The sequence below is a fragment of the Pholcus phalangioides genome, unplaced genomic scaffold, assembly GCF_987345545.1.
Source record: "Pholcus phalangioides strain wild (caught in Gottingen) unplaced genomic scaffold, Ppha-v1.0 ptg000021l_1, whole genome shotgun sequence".
NCBI classification, from domain to species: Eukaryota; Metazoa; Arthropoda; class Arachnida; order Araneae; family Pholcidae; genus Pholcus; species Pholcus phalangioides.
In genome coordinates this window covers 12,629,360-12,655,157 of record NW_028301614.1, presented here as the reverse complement: position 1 = coordinate 12,655,157, position 25,798 = coordinate 12,629,360, and the positions used below count along the sequence as shown (strand labels likewise).

The 25,798-nt window shown below is 35.1% G+C and overlaps 1 protein-coding gene across 2 annotated transcripts in view; it reads right to left on the bottom strand.

Moving 5' to 3' along the window:
* Positions 1-25,798, bottom strand: part of LOC149070646 (centromere protein I-like) — a 111,229-nt gene that overhangs the window by 23,645 nt on the left and 61,786 nt on the right. For both annotated transcript variants that reach the window (XM_089248963.1, XM_089248964.1), the window contains exons 7-13: positions 23,116-23,199; positions 13,199-13,288; positions 12,100-12,171; positions 7,396-7,516; positions 6,815-6,900; positions 1,317-1,499; positions 248-363 (exon numbers count right to left, since the gene is read on the bottom strand). In XM_089248963.1, coding sequence (XP_089105089.1) covers positions 248-363; positions 1,317-1,499; positions 6,815-6,900; positions 7,396-7,516; positions 12,100-12,171; positions 13,199-13,288; positions 23,116-23,199 — 752 coding nt within the window. The remainder of the gene's footprint in view (positions 1-247; positions 364-1,316; positions 1,500-6,814; positions 6,901-7,395; positions 7,517-12,099; positions 12,172-13,198; positions 13,289-23,115; positions 23,200-25,798) is intronic.

Genomic DNA, 25,798 nt, shown 5'->3' with positions numbered 1-25,798 from the left:
TAAGGTATCACTGTATTATGAAATTCTAAACATTGATCAAATTTCAATGAAGATTTTTCATTTAACAAAGTTTGCTGCCTGGTCTGTATTACCATGCATTGATAAAGAAATAGATTTTTATTTTCTATACAAGCAAGCTATTTTACAATCAGTGATAGGGGGACACAAATATTAACAGATTATTCTGCTTCCAGATGTAAATGGGTAAAACATTTCAAGAAAAAATATGATTTATTATTGAGCTTACAGTTGCTTTTGATAAGTGGGTGAAACTGCCAAATTTTCTGTATTACCAATGAAACGAGGAGTCTCATATAATACCCAGTTCTGATACAGATTCGTGAGGCAGGAAATAACTGAGCACTGAAAAAAAAAAAAAGTGTTTTTTTATATTAATTATTTATCAATCAATCACCTTCAATTTTTTAATTCACACAGATTTGAATGCACTCATAGAAAAAAAATCAGTCATTTTACAAACATTTAAAAACATCATGCATACCTGTTACTGTTACATATTGAATAAAACACCAAATTCCAATTGATAGAGTATGTTTCTTATTATTCAATTATCCATAAAGTTTTGTCTCTATCAATCAAAATAATATAGTCTATTTTAAATTCAGAGTTTGAGCCTGCCTACTTTTAAAAATTCTCTCTTCATACCCCTTCCAAAGCAATATTCAGGGCTCACACTCAAAAAATTAGAAAAAGTAGGAAACAGTGGGATGAGGGGGGGGGGGGGTACCCCTTAAACAGTATATAATCATAGCCCTATTTCAGCATAGGCGGATAGACTTGAAAGGCTGGGGGGGGCACGATCATGTAGATTCATATATATGCGTATACGTTAGATCAGTCTGCTCTGCCGTTGATGCTGAGGCCATGCATTTCAGTATTCAACAAGATTGACTCAAGCCAAAGCAAAATGACAGAAATGACTTGGTAACAAAAACAATTTTTGACCAAAAAAGTGTACTAGCAACCACAGATAATTATTTTCTGTCTCTCCTCACAATATATATTACATTACTTTTTTTAGAGTCTTCCACGGTCCAGTCTGTCAATTTTCTTTCGATATGCATGTAAATTATGAAAACATGAATTTTTTTAAAAATGGCGCTTTTTTGAGACAACTTTCAACAGCACAGTGCAAAATGTGTAAATTACAAGGTCCAATGTAAATAAATCAAGGTAAACTAGATAATTTTACTGTGTTGTCCATCCCCCTATTAAGGGTTTAACTAGCTGTATTTTTAAAGAAAAAATTATTCACAAGAATTTTAGCACCAAAATAGTATGAGATTTAGTATCACCTTGAAAACAACAGATGAATAACAGTAATGTTTATACAAAGGATTCAGAACTGAATCTAGCACATCACAGAAAGGCCTGATCTCCCAGTATTGTATGATGTCCAAAATCAAACTAAATGACTTCTGGCCATCCCAGATCTTGAAATATGACGTAACAAAAGCCAATATTTCAGGCAATGCCTCCTGAAATAAAATAGGAAAACAGTTCAAAATAGATTTAAAAAAATAATTCATTTAAATAAAAGAGCAAGATCGCTGCATTCAACATGTATTATGATACCAACATAAAAATTCTACACCTATAGCTAAAAATATTACCATATATATACTCATGCATAAGCCGACCCCCCACTTCAGGACCACCAAAACCACAATAAATTGAAAACCCGTGTATAAGTCGACCCAAAAAATCTGTGCATTTCAGAGAGAAAAAAAAAAGTATATTTTCATGCAAAATGAATAGCTTATGGAAATTTACAATAGAAAATGATTCAAACTTTTTAATCCGTTTCTTCTGAGTCTCCAAGCTCATCGTAAACCATCAGATCGTCATAGGGTGTGGCATCTTTATTTTTATCTTCATCTGGGCTGTCTCATTGCCATAGTCACTTTCAAAGAGGATATCATCTTCAGTTCTGTCCATCGCATTGCTGATGTAACACTTTTTGAAGGATGAGATGATAATTTTGGTGGAAAAAGAATTCTACACCTCATGTACCCATTGGTATACTAGGCCAATGTCAGGTTTCTTAAAGACACCACTTTTTGTAGTTTTCTTTATCATCGGCACTCATCCATTCGATCCACAAATCCTTCAAATAGTCTTTGAAAGGCTTGATGCTCACATCTAAAGGCTGCACAATCGACATTAACCCACCTGGTATCAAATTCAATGATGTTTCAATTTCTTTGACATCAGTTCTGTGGGGTTTGAACATATCCTATACCAATAATGTCGGTTTCTCAAACACTGCTACAAAAATGACTAATGATTGTGGGGTCAATATTTTCTCATAAAAAACTGACCCGAGTATAAGCAGACTCCCCACCCCACTTTAGGAACAAATTTTTCCACAAAAACTCTGCTTATACACGAGTATATACAGTAATTGCTTTACAAGTAGAAAATTAAAAATAAGGCTGAAATGAATTTTTTTTTCCGGTACAGTAAAACCCCTCTTTACACGGGATTGGACTGCAACGGAATGGAACCAGGTCGTCTTCAGCGATGAATCGAGATTCAACTTGAGCAGTGATGACAATCGTGTTCGTGTGTGGAGGCCCTGTGGTGAACGCTTCAATCCTGCCTTCGCTTTACAGCGACACATCGCTCCCACAGCTGGTGTCATGGTATGGGGTGCTATTGCTTACGATACACGGTCACCCCTAATATTGATTCATGCCACAATGACAGCCCAGCGGTACGTCCATAACATCCTTCAGCCACATGTGTTGCCACTCATGGCAGGGCTCCCAGGAGAAATTTTTCAACAAGACAATGCTAGGCAACACACCAAGGATGTCACAAGACTGCCTCTGCCACATTACCACCCTTCCCTGGCCTGCTCTATCCCCAGATTTGTCACCAATCGAGCATATCTGGGATCATTTGGGACGGCAAGTTGGACACCCTACGAGGTTGGTTGAACTAGAGGCGCATTTACAGCAACTGTGGAACGAGATGTCTCAGGACATCATACGGAACTTGTATGCCTCAATGCCCGCTCGTATCGCATCGTGCATTCGCGCTAGAGGGGATCCAACAGAGTAATAAAACTTCTGTTCATCTGTACTTTTTTCTGCAATAAATGATCCCTTTTCTTGGATTTTCTAATCACTTACTTATATCAACGTAGTACTTACATGTGTAAAATTTCGTTTCATTTTGACGACTTCTTCTGGGTGCGCAAATTTTTATGGCAATGAGTGTATATATATGTTAAAAAAAAAAACACATTCATCCTGAATGACTGAATGCCAGAACTCTTTGCCACTGGACTTATCCTGTTTCCGAAATATTTTCCAGCCCAGCTTCATGGCAGAGTCCAAAACACTTTATTTTGTCAAAAAAAAAAAAAAAAAAAATTAACATACAAAATTTTTACAACATATTTTCCCCGGACAATTAGGTACTGTTGCAATTAAAAATTTTTGTGGTGATTACAGACGAGATGGGTTGGGAGCTGGAGAACATTTTCTGGGTTACGTTAAGATTGATGAATGTAAACATATTAGGATGGAGGTATATTATAAAAGCAACTGGAGGGGGGGGGGCCCATGCCATCTCATCTGTTATCTCACACTTGCCATATTATATACACAGGATACAAGAAAAAAACAAAAAAAAACCATGAAATGAGAATCTTATTGTGAAATATAAAATATCCACCGGAGCGAGTCATCTCGCTTAACACCTTATTGGTAAGCAAATGGGTTTGATAACTTACGGAGTAGAAGCCAGCATCAGTTTTATTGGGTTGAGTTCACTCACTGTAGTGGATTTGATGAAAAAATTACAAAATAGAAATATTGTGTGGGGGGAATCTATACAATCAGAGATCACTCGTGCCATCTTGGTGGCAGCCGCTGTGGTGGTCGAGTGGTTATAGTGACGGACTCGCGATGCGAGGATCCGGGTTCGAACCCCACAGTGGTGGTCGGCTGAAGTTGGTTTTCTGTGGTTCCCAACTTCAAGGCGCAAATGCGAGCCGATCTCCCAGTTAAAAAGTCTCGCCACAGAGAGCAACAGTCCTACAACGATAAATCATTCAATCATAACACTTCACTCATAGTTTGAAAAAACTGGTGGCAGATGGCAGCACTGCACATAACAAACATTACACAGAAACAAACTTTACGTCAGGTTGCACTACACGTACACGCACATTCCCGCATGCACTGATTCGTTGGGGGGGGTTCGTTGGGGGGGGGTGCATTTGTGGTGTAGCAGTAGTAGGTAGGGCTCGGGGATCCATGATGTTCTTAAGTCAGCCACCTCGTTGGGCAATTTGCCTGTTGTGGCGTTGTATTTGTATTTGTATCTTGCTTAGCACCTTATTCGGTAAGCAACATAAATATGACAATATGAGTAAGCACGTGTGTTGTGGACGTGAAATCTATGAAGAACTTTTCCTTGAATAAAGGAAAGAGAAATACACATACATTCATATATATATATATATACACACATATAACTGCCAGGCCGAGTCGCCTCGCTCTAATTAGTTTAAATGGGGTATTGTCTGGAGAGAGCCTTAGCTAAGGATCAGCTTCAGTCTTGCTGTTTTGGTTGACTCGCTCTGGCTGGTTATATTGATATATATATATATAAAAAGAATGTATATAAAATAAAAATTACATGTAATAGTTGTTATAAAACCAGGAACAGATGCAGTATGGTCAGCCACAAGTTTGGTGACTTTTTCCTCGCGATAAGTCGCCAAGACCGTCATAATGGGGCTCTGGGTTGCCGTATTTTTAAACATCTTTCCAGTTTTCGTTGGGTAACACCAGGTGACGCTGGCTTCATCAAACCGGATTTTTCTTTTGTTCACTGTGTTTTTTCAAAAATTCAAAACAGCTGTTGTTCCATTTCCAGCGCGTCTCTTGGATTATTATTCCTCCCTTCTGTAGCTCGCGTCATTTGGATTATTATCTATCGCTCAGGTTGTATCATACTGTTCTATTATTTCGTTGTATTTATTACTTATTCATCCATTGCCATGCCTTCTGTCTTATCGGTTTATTATTTAAAATGAACCTACAGAATTTTTCATGCTCGGATCCATTTATTATTAAAAAAAGGGTCCGGGTTTTAGTTTTAATGCATAGAATATTTATTTATTCAACATGCCCGGAATTCCTTATGCCCCGATCTGTTTATTATTAAAAAAATGGCCCAGGTGTAATTTTTTTAACTGATATTTTTTTCTATTTTTATGCTTGGTGATTTCTATTATGTTTTGCAAGCTGATGATTTTTTTTTCGGTGTCCGTAGTGTCTGACGGCCTTGGCGACTCTTTGTCGGGCCATCAGACATGTTTGGTGCCAAAAATCGCCAAGTGGCGGACCATACGACAGCTGTTCCTAAAACCATTCGTGTCCTCCCGCCTAGCACCCCTGCTAGAAGAACTGAATGGAGGACACATGCAGTTATCACATTTACATCATTGTTACGGGAATGCCATAAAAATTCTTGTTCGGGTCCCATTAGTACATGCTATATCTTGTACATGTAATGGTTACGTATTAGTAATGGCAGTAATGTGGATATGATTTGTATTGTTGCTTTTATATATTTCTGTTTTATCCTCATTTTCACAAAAATTAAAAAAAAATTATTTTATAAATCTGAACAGATTTTTCATTTTTCGTTGGCATGTATATATGTGACAAGTCTTGTAATCCTTGCTGCTGTGTTTTTGAGTGAACTATTGTTTTCAGAATATTTGTACCTGTGTAGATGCTTTGTAAATTTGCAGTCTGTGGCATAGTGAACAGGAGTACCCACTATACCACAGGCACATTCGTCTGTTCGGCGGCGTTTCCATTCCTGTAGATATATAGGGAATGGGTCGTGTCTTGTTATGAAGATAGTCATCTCCCTATTCCAGTTTGGTGTGCTGTATGTAACTCGAGGGACAACTTTGTGCGTTGTCCTAGCTGTTATTCCTTGGTCTAAGATTTGCTGCCATTTCTGGAGGGTTGCTTGTTTAAGTTGTCGCTTCAGGAGCGTTAGTGGGAAAGGGTTATCAAGTTTATTGTCACAGTTGATAGCAGCCTTAGTTAGAGAGAGTATGCTCTCTCGTTTCCAAGATTACCTACATGGGCCTTGGTCCAACCTAGAAAATCTTTTGGGTTATCTAATAAACTCCACCTCAATAAATGTACTACTATGATGGACCTAGAAATTTGTTGGATCTTTACATATTCATCCTATATTCAAGTAATATTTGGAAAGATAAGTGAAAAAACAAACAGTTAAGTCAAATGACTGATTGATTATATTCTGAATTGAGAACAAGTTTGTTTTCTTAAATTCAGTTTAGAAAAGTTATTTTATATAACTGGTCAAATACCATTCAATTCAAAATCAATAGGAACGTTTATATATATATATCTCCATAAAACATTTATCTTTCAGACTAGTGGTGAACAACCTATGGTGTGTAATATGGTGCCGAGTTTTGCATCAAGTTTTTCAGAAAAATTCTCTCAAGAAATTTTTGCATGCCATCTTTACTCTGTAAAGGTGCATCTACAAAAAGCACGCTCTGGGATACTAACCAAAATAATCGCATGCAAGAATGAGACCAAAATACAATAAATATGATTATTCGATAACAAAAGCACATAAAATTACCTGTTATATTATCATCAATTATACTCGACATAACATAAAGGCATTTATTCAGAAATTTATGCAAACTATTCAGAAAAATTATGTAATTAATGGTATAAAACCGACGAAAATGAATGGAATATGTTTTTATACTCACTGTGATTTCTGAACTTATTTTCAATAACAATGGGAGGAGAGAATCTCTGGGATAGCCATTCAGGAAGCTGTTGCTCCAAGTTGTTTCTATGAAAGCAAAATAACTGTTAACATGCAATAAATGCCTTATAAAAACACAAATGAGCTATTGTCATTGGCAGTATTATGAATAATGTCCACGAATTACTGCTTTTCATAATTCTATAAAAAAATTCATAAATTCATTATCTTTTCTTCCTAACATACAGTATTTTCCTCATCACCAATGTTAATATATGAATTTTTTTAGCATTTTGAAATCATAATTAAAAATAATTCACAGAAAAAAAAAATTCATAATTTACAAAATTCAATTAAAATGGAAGCTGAAGTGGATGTCAGAAAATTAATTAAAAATAGTTTTGGGAATTGAATTTAATATGAAATAATTTTATTGACTAAAATGTTAAATTCTAGCATTTTTTAGAAATAACTTAATTTATGCATGTAACAAGATTGAACTTACCAAGATATGTTAATAAGTAACTATTGTTAAAGTAATAATATTCTTATTCTCTAAGCGGGAAAGTTTCATACACTCACCTGTAAATAATGCAATGCGAAGGAAAAGCCTCAGTCTAATCATAAATGTATCTGGCAGCCCAGATGTAAATAAGACTCGACGCATTGGTGACTGCAACAAGTTTGAAATGCCAACATTGCCCTATTATTATTATTCAAAAAAAAAACAAACATTAGAATTTCAATTTTTTTTGTCTCTTTGAAAATTGTTAACTTTATACTTTACAAATTATATCTGGGGGGGGGGGGAGCAATTTGATATTTAAAATAAGTGAATAAATAATATGATTTGTTTCCCTTTTGTATATAGTATGACAATCCATTTCAACATTTATAAAATAAAATAAAAAGTAAATAGATATTATAGGCGATTTTAAGACAAAATAAAAAATAAAATAAAAATGTCAGAACATCTATGAGCAGGTTCTGTAAAATTACAAAGCTTCAACACATCTTAAAGTTGAAATTTAATTGTCAGGAACTGGTTGACAAGGAAGTTAATTAAAATAGCAATTTTCTGATTTAAAAAAATTTTAATGACTTTTTTTTTGGTCAAAATCATGATATATTTTTCATACAAGAAAAAATTTGTAAAAAAATTAATTCTTATATTTTGTATGGTGAAAACCTGGAAAGTCATGCTATTTCAAGATACAGTCGAACCAGTTATAGTGAACTGTCTGCGGACCCAATAAAAAGTTCACTATAATCCAAGGTTCACTATATTCAAATTTGTTGAAACATTGATATTTATACAAATATACAAATACAAAGCCACAACAGGCAAAATGCCTAACAAGGTGGCGGAGAAAAAGATGGCCATAACAAATATTGATGTCATATATTTCAAAAATACAGCAACCCAATTGAAAATGCAATTACAAACAATATATATATATATATATATATATATATATATATATATATATATATATATATATATATATATATATATACACATGATGAAATATTATATAATGCCCATAAAGAATACTTATGGTTGTATTATTCTAAGTATGGATAACTTCTCAATTTACCCCAACATGTTTATCGTATTTCTTTTTAAACGTGTCAATTGTGTTACAATTTACTACATCTGGGGATAAGATATTCCATTTATTAACAACCCTATTAGAGAAAAATTCCTTGCAACACACCATAACCTAGAATTGCCTCTTACCAATCGATACTTTTTTTTTTCCAACCGAGCACAACTCAGGTCTATCACCATTTATGGGCGATTTACTACCTAACTAGTTGTGCCGAAGGTGTAACTATGTGTGTACCTAACAGTCTGAGTGGATATGTAGTGTTGTGTTTGATTTTTCAGTGCTGCCATCTATATTTCAGAAGTGAAGCGAGTGATGTGTTATGATTGAATTTTTTTTTTCGCTGTTTGTAGGTCAGTTGCTCTTTGTGGCGAGATTTTTTAACGGGGAGATCGGTTCACATTTGTGCCTTGAAGTTGGGAACCACAGAAAACCAACTTCAGCCGACCACCACTATGGCGACAGTGGGTGGTCGGCTGAATACTGGTGTCCCCTTGTAAAAGCAGTAGATTGATGGTGCACTAATAATTCATGGTCCATCCTATTCATCCCATTGAAAATTTTGAACAGTTCGATCATATTTCTCAGATACCTGTATTCATCCAATGTAAACATATTCAAAAAATGAAGTCCCTCTTCATAACTCAAGCCCCGTATGCCAATACGGACAGGACATGTGTAGCTCTTCTATGCACCCCTTCAACCAAGTCTATGTCCCTCTGTAGGTATGTCTCCACAACCTTACAGCATACTAAGCAGAAGAATAACTTTAGAACGCAAAAAGATCTTTTTGAAAATGAAGCCGAGCATTCTATTCCTTTTTTTGAACAATGTTCAGAAAACCTATGTCGCTCATCAATGAGAATTCACAAATTAATTCTAGGCAATGAAAATTTCTTAACATTTAATAGTGGTTTTGTTGGAAATATTCACTACGATAACACACAATTTCCTAATAAATTATTATAATCACTTAAATAGAAAATTAATCAAATATTAGAAAGGAAGAATTTTGAAGAGTAGTATTACTTACTTTTATTTTTACATATCCTATGGAAAAAAAATTTGTTATTTTTGATTGAATATATTTCGATTTAAAGTAAATTTCATCAATTTTCTTATCGACAGTTAGGAAAAAGTAAAGTTTTCGTCCACATTTTTCATAGAAAAAAGTATTCAGAGAAAGTGTAAAAAGTATTCAAAATGTGTGTGTTTGCAATCACTTTCACTTCCGAGATTGAAGGTACTGACATTTCACTTTCTTTTTCTGAGGGTAGGGAATCTTCTTCGTCAGCATCGTCCGTTTGTTTTACTTTGGATACAATGTCATCATTGGTAGGAATATCTGAAGTACACACCTCATTATCTCAAGATTCAAAGTGTAGCATTTCATCTATAGGAACAAAATTTTTACAATGCTTTTCCAGCCATATAGAAATTGGTAGGTTTTCATCTTTGTCATATGCAATACTGTCTCTTCCTTGCTCCAATACATTCTTGGAGAGATCTGCGTGTCGAAAGCAGCTGTGAATTGTGGCATCTGTTACTTCTCTCTAAGACTACTCGAGAAAAACAACTGCTTCCAAAAGAGAGGTGTTATACTTGCTGTTCACACACACATTTCATGCCTTTCCAAAATATGCATAACCGCTTTCTGTAGTGAGATTTGGGGCTGCGAATAATGCCCTGATCCATTGGTAGCAGCACAGAACTTGATACAAAAGTCAAGGAATGCTGTATTGCGGGATTCTAATATGTGTAAGCTTACCTTTGAGAAACTAGAAAAAAATCTGTGAAAGGGACATTTTGGTTCACTATAAGTAGGCTTTAATTTTCTCAGCAGTTCACTATAATCGTTTAAAATAACATTAGTTAAATAGGTGTTCAGTTGGGACCACTGAAAAAGTTCAATATAACCAAGAGTTCATTACAGCGAGGTTCGACTGTATAAATGTTTTGACTTGATTGATATCATTCCGTATGTCACTAAGTATCAGAAACTTATCTGAACGATGTGTCCATGGATAGTATTGAAGACAGCTGTAATAAATAAAAATTAAAGACGAAATCATGCTTGCTATAATGGGACTGTTTCCAGCATGGCAGCAGGAGAAAAAAAGTTCGAGTACAGTAAGTTGGTAAGATGCTCATCTTCCACCATCAAGGTCTACAGGTTTGAATCTGGGCATAGAATGTCAGAAGCAAGTTCTTTACCCACTGAACCTTCATTTTCCACCCAACTCTACTAGTTGGAAATCGCAGTATGGTGATATATGGCCGCAGTTGGTGTGAAGTAAAGTGGTACAGTAAGTTCTGTAAAATCAGACGAAATTTTATTTTCACAGAGGTGCTGCTCTACCTACACCTTCACCCAGCATTGTACAAAAAGAACGTGATATTATTTTATTATTTCAATGTTCAATTATATCTACACTAGATCTCTACTCATGCTCCCAGATTCTGTAGCCTGAATCTAGGGAAACATTCCTACATATAAGTGCAAGCATCTATATCTTTGGCCAAAACGTGAAATTTTGCACTTCACATTTGGGATAACAAAGCGGTTTCTTAATAAGGTTTGTTAACATCAGATATCATGAAACCACTGAAGTAATGGTGCAGCTTCATCAGCATGGGAAATTCGGATGGAAAACAGAATTTCATTTCCAAATAAACATTTAATTTACATGATTGGAATAAAGACAGTAATCAGCATCAAGACTAAGATCTTGTAATAAACTGCGCTCTACTTTTGTATTTCAGCAGCTGTGAGATATTAACCAAGATTGGACCAAGAAGCACTTGAAATTAAAAAAAACAGAGTCGAACCCTGTTGTAGCGCCACCATCCAACCCAAAGAATTTTGGCACTATAACAAGTTCGGCGTTATATCAAATCATGGTCGGAATAGGGTTTCAAAGATGCTTCATTACATAAATTCACATGTTTATTATGAACTACCACTGCAGTAACTTTTATTAGTGCTACTTCATAAATAAAATAACCTATTCAATTGTAAAATGAGAAAATTTATAAAATTGTAAAAACCTACAATTATTTAATTATTGCATGATTTGAATGGAGTAAATCAAGTAAGACAATAGCACTCGAAATGTAATAACCAGCGAGTAAAAAGATACACTGTTGAAAAACTTTCCTGAGCAACCATCTGTTCCGTTGAATATGTTGGTTGTTTTGGTCCCTACAAACGTTCAGGTATTCAATGGGATTTCTAAACCAGACCATACCATTCTTTATTCTTCATGTCATTTGCTTTGTGTGAACTATTGTTATGCTGACCAATAATAACAGTGGAATGAAAAAAGGATGATTCCTCAACTCTTTTCGGAAAAAAAAAGTAAAATGAGATGGGAGAAAAAATGTTGTGGAAATTCTTGGGGAATGACACATTGAGTTTGTATACATCCAAACAACAGTTGGTGATAAAACAGGTTTTATTTTTTACATTACAATCCCTATACGGAAGATTTATTCCCTGAAAATTTGTGGTGCTACAACAGGATCTGACTGTATTTTAATCTTGAATTTACATTTTTCATATGGGAAGAAACTGTTTAAAGGAACCAAAAACAAGCTTTTCACAAGTGAATGCTATTGAAGACATTGAACAAAGAATTCATGAACTAGCATATCATTTAAGCACTAAAAAAATTACTTTTAAACTAAGTATAACTGTAGAGAGATGAGAAAACTTGGTTATTTCTTTCTTGATAATCAACTCATCAACCTACACAAGAAAAAGAAAAGAAATAGTGATGAAATCACAGTGGCGAGATTGAGCATTAAAAAAAAGATTCTTAAATAACATTTCTAAAAATATAAATTAAATGAAAAATCCATTACAGTCAAACCTCTCTTTCTCGAAAAACTCTATACCTCAAAAAATGAAAAAAATTCTTGTATCTTCTGTACTAAATTCATGCATTTTCACCCGTAAATTCCTTTTCTTTCACACAAATAAGGCTTATCTCCGGATGTGAAAGAAACTGATAAGAAAAGAATATTCCCGTTATAACCACTGTGTTGATGGATCTTGTCATTCATAGGCGGTATTATGATTGACAGAGGGTGGATGTCATGGCTTGTTCAGCATGGCAAAAAGTCTGCCAATAAAGAATTCAAAATTGCTTCAAGAAAGCTGCGGGCTTGGAACCAGTCATCTCAGTGATGAAAGATCAGATCTGGCAGTTCACTCAAATTTCAACAATTTTTGGAAAAATGTTGAAGGAAATTGAAAAACATGCATTACCAAAAAAAAAACACTTGATGCTAGAAATATTATTTTCCGATTTTGTTATATTAACTGTCTTGGGTTATTTGCTATTGACTTGGGAAAAATATTTAAAAGTTCGAAATACCAATGTCATATTATATTCTAACAAAATGAAAAAAAAACAACACTCATTACAGACATTTTTGTCATTTTGAAAAGAAAAATATTGTGTGCTAATGTTTTGTCTTCTCCCTTAAACAAAATGTACTACTTCAGAAAAATTGATTTCAAGTGAAACTGAAATTGAAGTGATAAAGGTGGTAGGAGAAAAAGAAGAAAACTCTTTTATGGTACACATTCCCAACTTCGAAATGGTTTGTGTGTTGGCTGAACTTTATTATTTATCTGAAACAATTATTATGGGGGAAATTGCGGTTTGATGATAAAAGTTACAGCTATAAATCAAGAGCTACAGCTATGAATCAAGAGAGAGAGAGAGAGAGGCAAACCTATAATTATAAGCTGAAAATTCAAGACTAACTTTATGTTCCTTTTGCAAAGTAGAGGCTGCTTCACTTTTCTTTACTTGAGCAATGAATACTGGTAAACGCCCAAGTGACATGAAAAATTTCTGTCAATAAAAGAAAAAACATTTGATAGAGTCTTAATATCAATTAAAATCTTAAAGACTATTTGCATATTTCTCATGTAAAACTTACACTGGCTGTTAAGAGATTCAAGACAGTGTAAGCCAATCCCTCTCCTTAAGGATAATATATTGCCACTTTTTGAAATACTGGTGCAGGCATTCTGTGAACCAGCACTTCGCAAGGCATACCAGGTGTACAAGTATGAAATGCGGATTTCAGAAAACAGATGGTGCACCCATGCAGTTTGTGCTATAAAGATTTGACACTGTGCCATTTTGTTGTGTCATCAACAAGTGTCATATGCGCAAGAGTGATAAATTGGAAAAGTGTGTGTATTGTTGTGTTCAATATGTCGAAAGTTATACTGAACAAAGAGCATTTGCGGACATAATTTATTTTTTTGTTTTCACTTGAAGAAAACTGCTGCTGAATCATACCGATTACTTCGAGAAGCTTATGGTGAACATGCTCCATCGCAAGATACTTGTGAATGATGGTTTCGGTTTTTCAAAAGTGCCGACTTCGATGTTGCAGACAAGGAACATGGAAAACCGCCTAAAAAAAAAGATGTGGAATTGGAAGCATTGTTGGACGAAGATGATACTACACAGACACAAAAACAACTCGCAGAGCAATTGGGCGTTAGTCAACAAGCTGTTTCCAATCGCAATGTCCCATGACAACGTGAAATGCTCCCTGACAATGTTCAATGGTCAATGCTCCATCACATACAGCAAAAGCGGTTCGCGGCACGTTGGAAGCACTCAGCTGGAAGTTCTACCCTATGCAGCTTACTCACCAGACTTGGCTCCTTCCGATTACCACTTGTTTGCATTGATGGGTCACGCACTTTCTGAGCAACGTTTTGGTTCGTGTGAAGATGTGAAAAAATAGCTCGATGAATGGTTCGCAGCAAACTTTTGCTGCGAACCATTCATCGAGCTATTTTTTCACATTTGGGGAAGATTTTTACCGGCGTGGTATTCACAAATTTCAGGAAAGATGGGGGAAATGTATAACAAGCAATAGAGCATACTTTGAATAAAGCACTTTTTATCATTCTCACGAATTCAACGTGTTTTTTTGAAAAAAAATCTGCATTTCATACTTGTACACCTGGTATTTTACTGCATTCAAAATCAATTTATTAAAAGTAACTTGCATAACCCAAAACTTGGCTAGTTAAAGGCTTAAACAACTTGAGTACTACTGTATTAAAGAAATTAAATTTTTCATTACAATTTACATTCTAATTGAAAATCTGAATACACAAAAACCTGAAGTTTAATTTCCAAAAATATCATTAAATTGCTAAAAAAAAAAAAATCATTAGTAGCTTAACATTGCCTTGAGTATGATATTTTTCTTTTTAAATAGGCATCTTTTTTTCAGTCACCTTCTTGGGCATTTTACCTGTTGTAGTCTTTGTTTTTCCAATCAATCAATGTATTTTATTCTTTAAGAAAACAACACTATACAAGGAAGGGGGGGGGAAATAACCAAGAAGTTGACTTGGCTCATGTTTGTATTATAAGATGAAAGAAACAGCTTAATTTTATAAACTTCAAGATATGCAAGCAACAGCAAATCTGATCACTGATTTTTTGTATAGTACAACCATTTTAAAGTTCATTCATGTACAGATATTTAATACTTTCATAAGTTCCACTTTTCGATCAATAATCAAATCAATAATAGTTTTTGGAGATTTTTTTCCCTACAAATACAAAGACCACAAGAGGCAAAATGCTCAAGGAGGTGAATGAAAAAAAAGTGCCCATAAAACATATGGATGTCAAATATATCTAAAACTACATCAAAAATACAGCAACCCAATAAAAACAATGAAAACTGATAAATATGATAAAATACAATACATTGCCCATAAAAAAGTTATAGTTGCCTTATCTAAGCATGGGTCCCACTATATTTATTAATTTCTTTTGAAATGTGTCAATTGAGTAAGAATTCATAACCCTTAGGGTAGGCTATTCCATTTTTTCACACAATCATATTAGGAAAAAAATTCCCTGCGACACCACAACCTGGAATTGTCCCCCTTATTGAAGCAGTCAACTAACGGTGTATTTTTAGCTCATGGTCTATCTTATCCATCCCATTGAAAATTTTGATCACTTCAATCATATCAATCGACACCCGTCTTGCAGGTGTTGCCACCTTTTCACGGTGAGCGGGCTAGTGTGTGTTAATGCTTTCTTTTGAGCTATGCTGGCGGTAGAATTTGCTACCGGTAGGATCACCCATGTTAGACAGGTCGGTAGCGAAACACCAACAACCCAATCCAGGGTGTGAGGAACCATGCTGATCTATGAATGGTACCTGGAGAAGATGGTGTAACAAACGGTCCCCTTGAGGAACCAGGCAAAACCTTGTTGTAACTGAGCCTTGCATCTGCACAGGGAGGCTATGTAGGTGTGGACTGAGATTCCTCCCAGTTCTCCAATTTCTGTATGGAAACTAATAAAAATAAACCGAAAAAGGATTGTATACTTCTTTGAATGAAACCTGATCGGCCCATTTGGGTCACAGAGAGGGGAGGGGGGGGGGGGGTACCAGCAATCCTGCTGTTGTCAGAAGTGGAGTTGCAGGCACAAGCCAGCAGCACACTGAACCAATGGCTGGGATGCAGGTTGTCCTCACCAAAACGCAGAGACACAATCAACGCCGTCTTCTGAAAAAGAAAGCTGAGAAGCAGCTGACAGCTGCTGATGAATCTGTGAAGACTGGTGGTGGAGCAAAACGACCTAGAACAGATGCCTCACCTACTGCAAAAGCAGTGACCACTGTAAAGAAGCCGAAGACAGAATCTAGTCCTAGGACCAGGGTTGGTAAAAAAAAAATGTTTTTTTTTGAAAAAAAACAAAAAACCGGGTTTTTTTTTTTTGGTTTAAACCGGTTTTTTTTTGTTTTAAATAGTATTAATATTAAAAAAAATAAAATTTCTGAAAAATCATTCAAACTTTTCATAATTAATTAAAATAAAATTAATATATTATTAATATAATTAACACTATTCCCATATTTAATTAATCAATAAATATTTCTTATATTTTAACAAAAACCAACTTTTGCAATTTAATTATTTTTTGCTTAACTCAATGGATTACTTCGTGTTTGAAAATTCTTTTAATGTTATAATTAATCATATAATATAAAGGTGTTTTCTCTAGTTACTTTCAGTATGCTTAATTAGAAAGCTATTTTGCAAAAACTATAATAAAAATAAGGTGAATATAATATATTTAATCAAGCATAAATAATGCAGATTAATTAACGATGATTTACGATATATGGGGTGATTATAACTATGATTATAACTACTTCTGATTTCAAAACACTGTAAAAAAAAAATAAAAAAAATGATTGTCAGAATGACTTGAAAATTGATATGAATATTCCTGAAGAAATATAATTTTATTAAGTAAAGGGGAAAAAAAAGACTTTAAAATGTAAAATTAATGACATCATCCAAGACATGGGAATTTGCTTGCAGAATGGAAACAATAGCCAGTCATGGCAAAATGATAGCTTAATTATAGCATTATACGATTTCATAATTCATGGAAACATCACAAAAAAAGTGAGAGTGAAGTGATTGAACAAATAACTAACTTACTCAAGAAATGTTAAATATGTTGTCCACCGTGTTCTGGCTATGAGGTGAAAGCACAAAAATTCTTGTTTCAGAACAGATCAGAGTATGCCATGGTCATGATGTGGATGAGTTTGCAATCAACCTTTATTAAACCAAATGCACCCCCACGTTAATATTCCTGAGGAACTTCTAACATATAGGGGATGCGCTGAAGTTTGCAATCTGAGCACTGTTCGTAACCTTTTGTACGAGTTGGTACCCCTCCAACCAAGTTGCAAGGGTTAAGGTCAAATGAACTGATGGCCGGCCAGGTGTCGTGCAATCCTGTTATTGCCAAAACGGGTCTTCAGCAGCTGCTTTGCTGGTATTGCAATGTGCATCTTGATAGAAGTTGTTCTATCCACACACTGATGCTGTGGAAGTGCCGAAATGATGTGGCTGCACACAATAGATTATACTGCTGGTCAAGTACAGCATCATCTACTTGCACATTTTGCACTACTTGCACTTCTTTCTTTCGCCAAAGAAAATTCCATTGCTTCAGGAGTATCCATACAAATTTCCAAGTCATTCTGACCAGGACTTATTGTATAGTTTTTGAATCAAAACTTTAATTATAATCACCCTGGTGGTCACCTTCTTAACTGGTGGAGCACTGATGATCTACTGTGATGATACTGAAACAGTGGAATGGGTGAAAACCACCTTCCATGGTAATAAGCAAGTTTTGAGTGGCGAGGCACTCAGGGTCTTGAGTGACAAAGAGTTGCCAAAGCTTGTCAAAGTCGCCTTAAAAACAAAGGATACATACACCACAGAACCTGTGACTTTGTGGAGGCGGATCAACCATTACAGCCCAGAGTTGAAATCTGAAGAGTGGAGGGTGCTACAGAAATCTGTGGAACCACATTCCATAAGATGGATTTTTGAGGTTGGAAGGGAGGCTGCAGAAGCAATCAAACAGGCTAACTTTGGTGCGTATACTGGTATAGATCAGGGGATCTTCAAGATTCTCAATGATTCGAAAAGCATAGACGATACAGTTCTGCACAGGAAGACAGGATTTTTTTATTAAATGGTTAAAATTTTTATTGCCAAAATAGTTACATTTATTATCGACAGGTGGCGATTAAGGTTTCCAATTATAATATTCAGTGCCACCTGTTGATAAGGGAGTGTAACTATTCAATCCATGTATTTTCGTGTTTATTGAAAAATTTTATGTCTAAGATACACCCGTATACAAGGAATGTTGTCCATAAAAGGCTGTTATTGACTATAAATTCCTGGGTCTTTTTTTTTTGCAGTGTTATATCTGGATTATTTTTTTGTTTGTTACATCCCACATTTGTATGTTTTAAGCAGGGTATGTTATAACAGAGATAAAAATGTATAGACGTGAATGAGCCAAATTTTAAGGATTACACAACCATATTTTTTATCCACCGGTTATGTTATAAGTGTACCCAATTGCATATGAAACTTTTTTGAATTTCGGAAAATGAATTTGAAAAATAAGGTTAAATTAATAGAAAAAATATAGATACTTTCTTTTTAAATGCAAAATTTTTTATCTAAACCGTTTCATTTATTCGAGTTGTTTTTTGTGTGTGTAAACAAAAGTGAAATTTTTCATTTGGATGTGCTAGGCTCACTGTGATAAATATTGTAAAATATCTGAGTAGTGACATTGTTGCTATCACGATAGCTTATGAAACGCAAGGACATAAAGAAGAAATCATCATGTCAGCATATCTTGCATTTGAAGAAAAAGATCTATTTTCAAAAGCTGCTAAAGAACTTTTCCATTATTGCAACGTGGGTAAAAAGAAACTCATCCTTGGTTGTAATGCTAATGCTCACCACGTTTTATGGAAGAGCAGTGATTGCAATAAACAAGGTGAGGAACTTTTAGAATATATTTTGCATTACAATCTGTACATTCTTAACAAAGGTAATAAACCTACTTTTGTTACTGTTAGTAGAAGTGAGGTTATTGACATTACATTATGTAATAGCTCATGCTATGTGTGTGATCACATAGAAAACTGGAAGGTCTCAGATGAAATCATGCAGTCAGATCACCGTCTGATCATGTTTACTGTTACAGGACTAATTAGAACAGTAACAGTAAGTAGAAATCCAAGGTTAACTAATTGGCTTGCTAACAAAGAGGATCTTCAAGCCTTGACATCTGGTCAATTTGGAAAGTTTTCCTCCGTACTCAATTTGGAGCTGTCTGTTGACCAGCTGCAACATGTCATTCTCCAATCTTTTCCCCAAAATTGTAAGACTACCAATGCGGAATCACAGAAATTAGTGCCTTGGTAGTCAAAATAGCTGAGTAAAATGAGAAAATGCTGTAGAAGGCTTTTTAATAGAGCTAAAAAAAGTGGTAAGTGGCAGGAATATAAAACTGCACTCACTGCTTATAATAAAGCCATCAGAGATTCCAAGAGAGTCTCTTGGAGAAAGTATTGTGATGATATTAATGATATCCCTGCTACAGCAAGGTTGGTCTAAATAACATCCAAAGACAGAAACTGTGGTTTTAGGTAAATTTACAGAATCTGGGAAAGAAACTCTAGCTGAAATGCTTAGAGTACATTTTCCAAGATCTGTTCCAACTGATAATAGTGCTAGTCATCATGCTCCTTCTACAACTACTTGTAGTAAGAGTAAATGGGATCTAGTCAGGAAGGTGGCTAGGTCACGTACGACAAAATTATATGGGCTATAAACTCCTTCAAACCATATAAAACTCCTGGTATGGATGGAATTCTTCCAGCTCTCCTTAAGGAGGGTAAACAAATTCTTACTTCAATTCTCTGTAGAATCTACAGAGCATCTATTGCCTTTGGGCACATACTAACTGCCTGGAGACACACTAAGATCATTTTTATACTAAAAATTGGTAAAGATAATTACTATGTGGCTAAATCTCTTAGACCAACCAGTCTCACATCTTTCTTACTAAAGATGATGGAGAAACTCATTGATAGATACATTAGAGAGGTTGTTTTAATGACGGCGCCGCTGTCTACTTTTCAATATGCCTATCAACCAGGCAAATCCGCTGATACTGCTTTATATAATTTGTCTCATATATTAGAGAGAAACATGAATGTTAAAGAAATAGCACTGGCTGTATTTCTTGATATTGAGGGAGCCTTTGATAAGGTTCCTATTCACACTATTCTTTGAGCCCTTGAGAGAAGAAGTGTTAATAAGACCACTATTAATTGGATCAATAATTTGTTATCCTTGAGGTGCATAAATGCATCTCTATGTGGAGATAACATGACAATTCATGCACAAGCTGGATGCCCGCAGGGAGGTGTACTTTCTCCTATTTTGTGGTGTCTAGTTGTGGACTCACTTCTGTAGAAAATGGCTGAATCTGGATGGCTTGCATTGGTTATGCTGATGATGTAATTGCCGTTAGGGGCAAGTACATCGATATTGTATCTAGTATTATGACTGATGACCTTAGGAAGGTTGAAAGTGGTGTGACAGTGAAGGACTTTCTGTTAACCCACAAAAGACTACCATGGTTACTTTTACCAGAAAAAGGGACCTTCCTTTGGGGAAGATCAAGTTCTTTGGTCAAACTCTTGAATATGCTAGTGAGGTTAAATTTCTAGGTGTATACCTAGATCAGAAACTGACCTGGAAGAAGCACCTAGAGTTTTGTCTGAACAAAAGCTAAGAGAGTTTTTTGGGCCTGCAGAAATGCTATTGGAAGGACATGGGGATTAAATCCCAGAGTCATCCATTGGAACTACTCAATGATCGTATCTCCTATTATTACTCATGGTTCTGTTGTCTGGTGGCCCAGAACAAGGTACAATACAGTTAAGTCAGACTTGGCTAAACTACAAATAATGGTTTGCATGGCCATCTCTGGCTGTATGAAAACCACTCCTACTGAAGCACTCGAACTTTTACTCGGGATGTATCCTCTACATATGCGTATAGAGGCTGAAGCAATCATCTGTATGATATACATGACAATTAGGGGTTTCATGACAATGAAGGGGTTTTCAAGAATTTGGGTCATTGGAAAGAGTACTCACAGTAATTATCATGGAGTGGTCTTGATGTAAATGTTACACAACATCCATATCTCAACATGCCAAGCAATGGCATGCTTTCCAAATTTGCAATTAATAAGCCTTATATGGTTCAATTTCCTTCTAGTGAAGAATGGGGCATTGCTCCTACACAGTGATAGAAATCTTATTTGGTATACTGACGGCTCTAAGCTTGGAAACAGTATTGGAGCTGGAGTATACTGTTCTGGAGATGGTACACAGTTATCATATCCTTTAGTTTATCCCCTACACCACTGTTTTTTAGGCTGAAATCTTTGCGATTCTCATGTGTTGTAAAATTTGCATACATAGAGGTTTTAGTAGAAGATGCATTTTTATATGTTCTGATAGTCAGGCTGCGATGATGGCTCTTCAGAACTCTGAAATCACCTCTCATGTGGTCTGGGAGTGTTACACTGCATTCTGTAATTTATCTAACAACAACAGAGTCAAGCTTTGCTGGGTACCGGGTCATTCAGGTATCTCAGGTGATGAATTGGCTGACAAGCTAGCTAGAAGGGGTTTTCTGCCTAGTTTTAGGCAGAAGGAGCTGATGAAGCTCAGCAAAAATGGTATTCGTAGAGCTGTTGGTCTACTTACTGGTCACTGTACTCTTAAAAGGCATCTTAATGTCATAGGAGTTAGTAGTGACTCAACCTGTAGAGGTTGTTTATATAAGGAAGAGACAGCTATTCACTTTCTCTGTGAATGTGAAATGTACTCTGCACACAGGTTTGAGCACTTGGGTCGTCATTTGATTGAACCAGGGGAGCTTCAAGACATTCCTATTAGATCTTTGCTTCAGCTACAGGTCTCTATTAAAGACTTTTTTTTTCTTTTTCTTTTGGGGATAGTATAATAGATCTCTGGCCGCAGTGCTAGGTTCAATGAAACCACCCACAAGTCTAAGTCTATCACTTGACATCTACACTCTTCCAACGTCAACATATTCAAAAAATCAACTCGCTCTTCATAGCTGAAGCCTGTCTGCTGTCAATATGCGTGGCTCTTATTTGCACCCTGTGAACCAAGTACATCTATTCAAAGTTCATCTATAAATATGGTCCCCAAAATCTCACAGCATACTCCAATCTAGGATGAAATAAGCCCCAGAAAAATGAAAGGATCACTTTAGAACATGAAGAGACCTTTTTGAGAATGTAACTATAAGCATTCTATACAAATTTTTTGACCACTACTGAACAATGTTAAAAAAACCTAAGCCTCTCGTCAATAAGTAAAAATAAATCTGTAATCCTAGTTGCATCTGGAATGACACCACCATTCAACAAGAAACTATGACAGATTTCATAAATACGAATACTATTGAGAGATGATGTTATTTCTTGCCTGTAATACATTGGAAAAAATATGGTTTTTATGCTGATACAAACCTTAGGAAGAATAGTTGGCTGCCTCTTCCGAAAATTGAACTCGGGTCCTCTTGCATACTGGGCAAAAGCAAGACATATACATAGAACACTATTAATGCGTGTGTGTGTTATAAATAAAGGAAGGTTGTGTGTCTGATGTATAGGTAGCATATTTGCAGAGTATGCAAGAGGTCCCAGGTTCTTGGAGGAGAAAGATAACTTTTCTCCTTAAAATTCTAAATCCTCATAACTCACAACCAGAAAAATCTCTTCCCAAAGCAACAATATCATTTGCAAAATTTTAAATGTGAGTTGAAACAAAACGGTTGTACATTTGTAGTTGGAAGTTGTGTAAAAGCAACATTTTATCATTAAAATGTTTCACATTTCAATTTGGACCAAGCATAAATGTCACCTGTGAGATACGTTTAGACAAGCAAGTTTAAAATTCACCATAGCTTAATGTGTATAAGGAGCCAACTCTCTTTCGACAAAAATTGGGTGCCAAAAATAAGAGAGGGTTTCTCATACATGGATAGTAGTGTTGAAGATATATATTTTCAACATTTTTTCAAATTTTAAGCCCAAAAAATCGGGGGATGAGGATTCCTTATACATCTTAAAATATGATATATATATATTTTTTTGTTTTAGAGAACTGTTTTTGTTAATATCAAGCAGAATACTGATTAAACTTGAAATTCCAGTGAAATTAAAGAGATTACCTTGTATTTGCAATAAACAATAACAAGATCTGGTCTGTAATTTGTATAAAGTTGCAATACAGCCAACAGACAGGGCTGGGTACCCTAGAAAATAAAATAAAATTTAAAAACCTTGAAAGTAATCAGAAAAAAAAAAAAAAATTGAGTACAAGTTGATGAAATGAATATAATGTTGTGTGTATACATATAAGCATTCTATGTATCTCATTTACTCCCTTCTCTCTACACATATTTTCATATAACAAAGTTTTTCCAATTCTTGTGAATTTTGTTGTGCTTATCAAGTTGGTATGAATATAATGAAGTTCACGTTTTGTAAATAGTTTTGCAGTTTTTTCTGACTTAGTTATAAGCAGTGTTGGTAAAAAGTTTCTTTTTTAAACCAAAAACTGGGTTTTTTTTATTTAAACCAAGTTTTTTTTGGTTTAAACCAGTTTTTTGGTTTTAATAACATTTACATAAAACAATAAAAATTCTGAAAAATAAATCATTCAAACTTCTAATAATTAATTAAAACAAAATATTTATTAATATATAAATAACACAATTCCCATGCTAATTAATCTATAAATATTTCTTATATTTTAATAAAAAACCAGCTTTTGCAACTTAGTTATTTTATAGCTTAACTCAAGGAAGTATTCTGTGTTTGAGAATTCTCTCTCTTAATGTTACTATTAACCATTATTAATAAAGATGCTTCATTAGGACTCTATTTTGCAAAAACTATGATAAAAACTGAGCAGTTACAGTGTGTTCAATGAAGCATAATTAATGCAATTTAATTAGCAAAGATTGACAATATACAGGGTGATTATAACTAAAGTTCTGATTTCAAAACACTGTAAAATAAAAACCACTGGTCAGAATGACTTGAAAATTTGTATGAACGTTCCTGAGACAATGGAGTTTTTTATGGCGAGAGGAAAAAAATACTTAAAAATGTAAGATAGATGACACTGTACTCATCCAGCACATGGGAAATAGAATGGATATGACATGGATGGGAATGGATATGACATGGATGGGAATGGATATGACATGGATGGGAATGGATATGACATGGATGGGAATGGATATGACATGGATGGGAATGGATATGACATGGATGGGAATGGATATGACATGGATGGGAATGGATATGACAGCCAGTCAAGGCAAAATGATAATGCAATTAAAACTGCACAAAAACATGCTAAACTACTAAAATTAAGTAATTTAAAAAAACAACTACAACTTACACAAGAAATGTTAAATATGTTGTCCACTGTGTTCTGGCTGTGAGGTAGAAGAACAAAAATGCTTGTTCAACAACAGATCAGAATAGGCCTACGTCATGGTAATGATGTGAATGTGCTTTCAATTCACCAAAGTTTGCAATCTGACCACTGCACGTAACATTTTAGGGTATTCCCAAAGCCAAAAGTTGCAAAGGGTTATAGTAGGGTTCACCTGTCAGGTGAATGTGGAGGCCAGGTGTCTTGTCATGTTATTGTCAAAAAGGTTCTTGAGTAGCTCAGGGTTCCCAGCAAAATCGGCTCGATCATTTCCCTGACTTTCCCTGACCAGATTCAAAAATTTCCCTGACCAAAAGAGCATACACTGTCACGCACCATGCAGCGGCGTAGCCAGAAATTTCATTCGGGGGGGGGGGGGGGGGAACCAAAGTGACAGAACAATATATGATCCCACACACACAATACCAGTTTCCTTAAAAATCTCAGAGATAATTGAATTCAAATCATTGTTTCAACATATAATATAGATGAAAGAACTTCAAGACTAACCAGTAACGAGACGCATGGGGGAAAAAGAATTAAGATGTTAATAACAACCTGAAACAATTACATAAACAAAGGCAGTAGTAATAATGTGACGAAATTAAAATTTGATAAAATTTTCATTCAAACTACATTTATTGTTTACAAAACTTCTTTCGCAAATCATTCAATTCATTTTCAATTGATTCTGCCTCCAACTTAGCCTTTCTCTTAATTTGTCTCTTTTTTTCTTCCAAGTCCTTGATATTTTTTTCTTGTTCCTTTTTAATTTTATTTTTTTCATCTTCTTGCTGCTGTAGCTTTTGCTCATCTTCCATGTCTTGTTTATATCTTCTATGACTACCTCGAACATATGAGAGAAGTTTCTTGTTGATGTCAATGGCACGAATTCCACCCGCTTCTGAAATTGCATCATACACATGTCTTTGATTTATTAGAGTGCTTTCATGTAAATTTTCAATCAACAAAGATTTGTTTATGGAAAAGCCACTTTCAACAGATGCATTGCCATGTGAGAAAATTAAACACATTTTGAAAACCTTCCACAATTCCACAAATTTCTTGTCACAAGCTAAAATATCCGAGAAGAATTTGTCTAAGCCAATTTCATCTGACCCTGCTTTGCAGAAATTTTCAAATTCATCTTTGAAACAAGAATTGGCAGCAGTTGTTAAATCAATGTATTGCACTTTAGATTTCTCGGCAACATTATCACTTATCCGGTTTGAAAAATATAAACTTTGGATCACCACTTCCATCCTTAGCATGCCAATTTTTGGACTGTGTTTGATTATCCATGGATCTAATGCTGATAGACCCCGAACTATAGGATACTTAAGAGGACTCCTGTCCTTCAACTTTCCAACAATAGCGACTAACAGTTTTCTACACTGCAGGCGAAA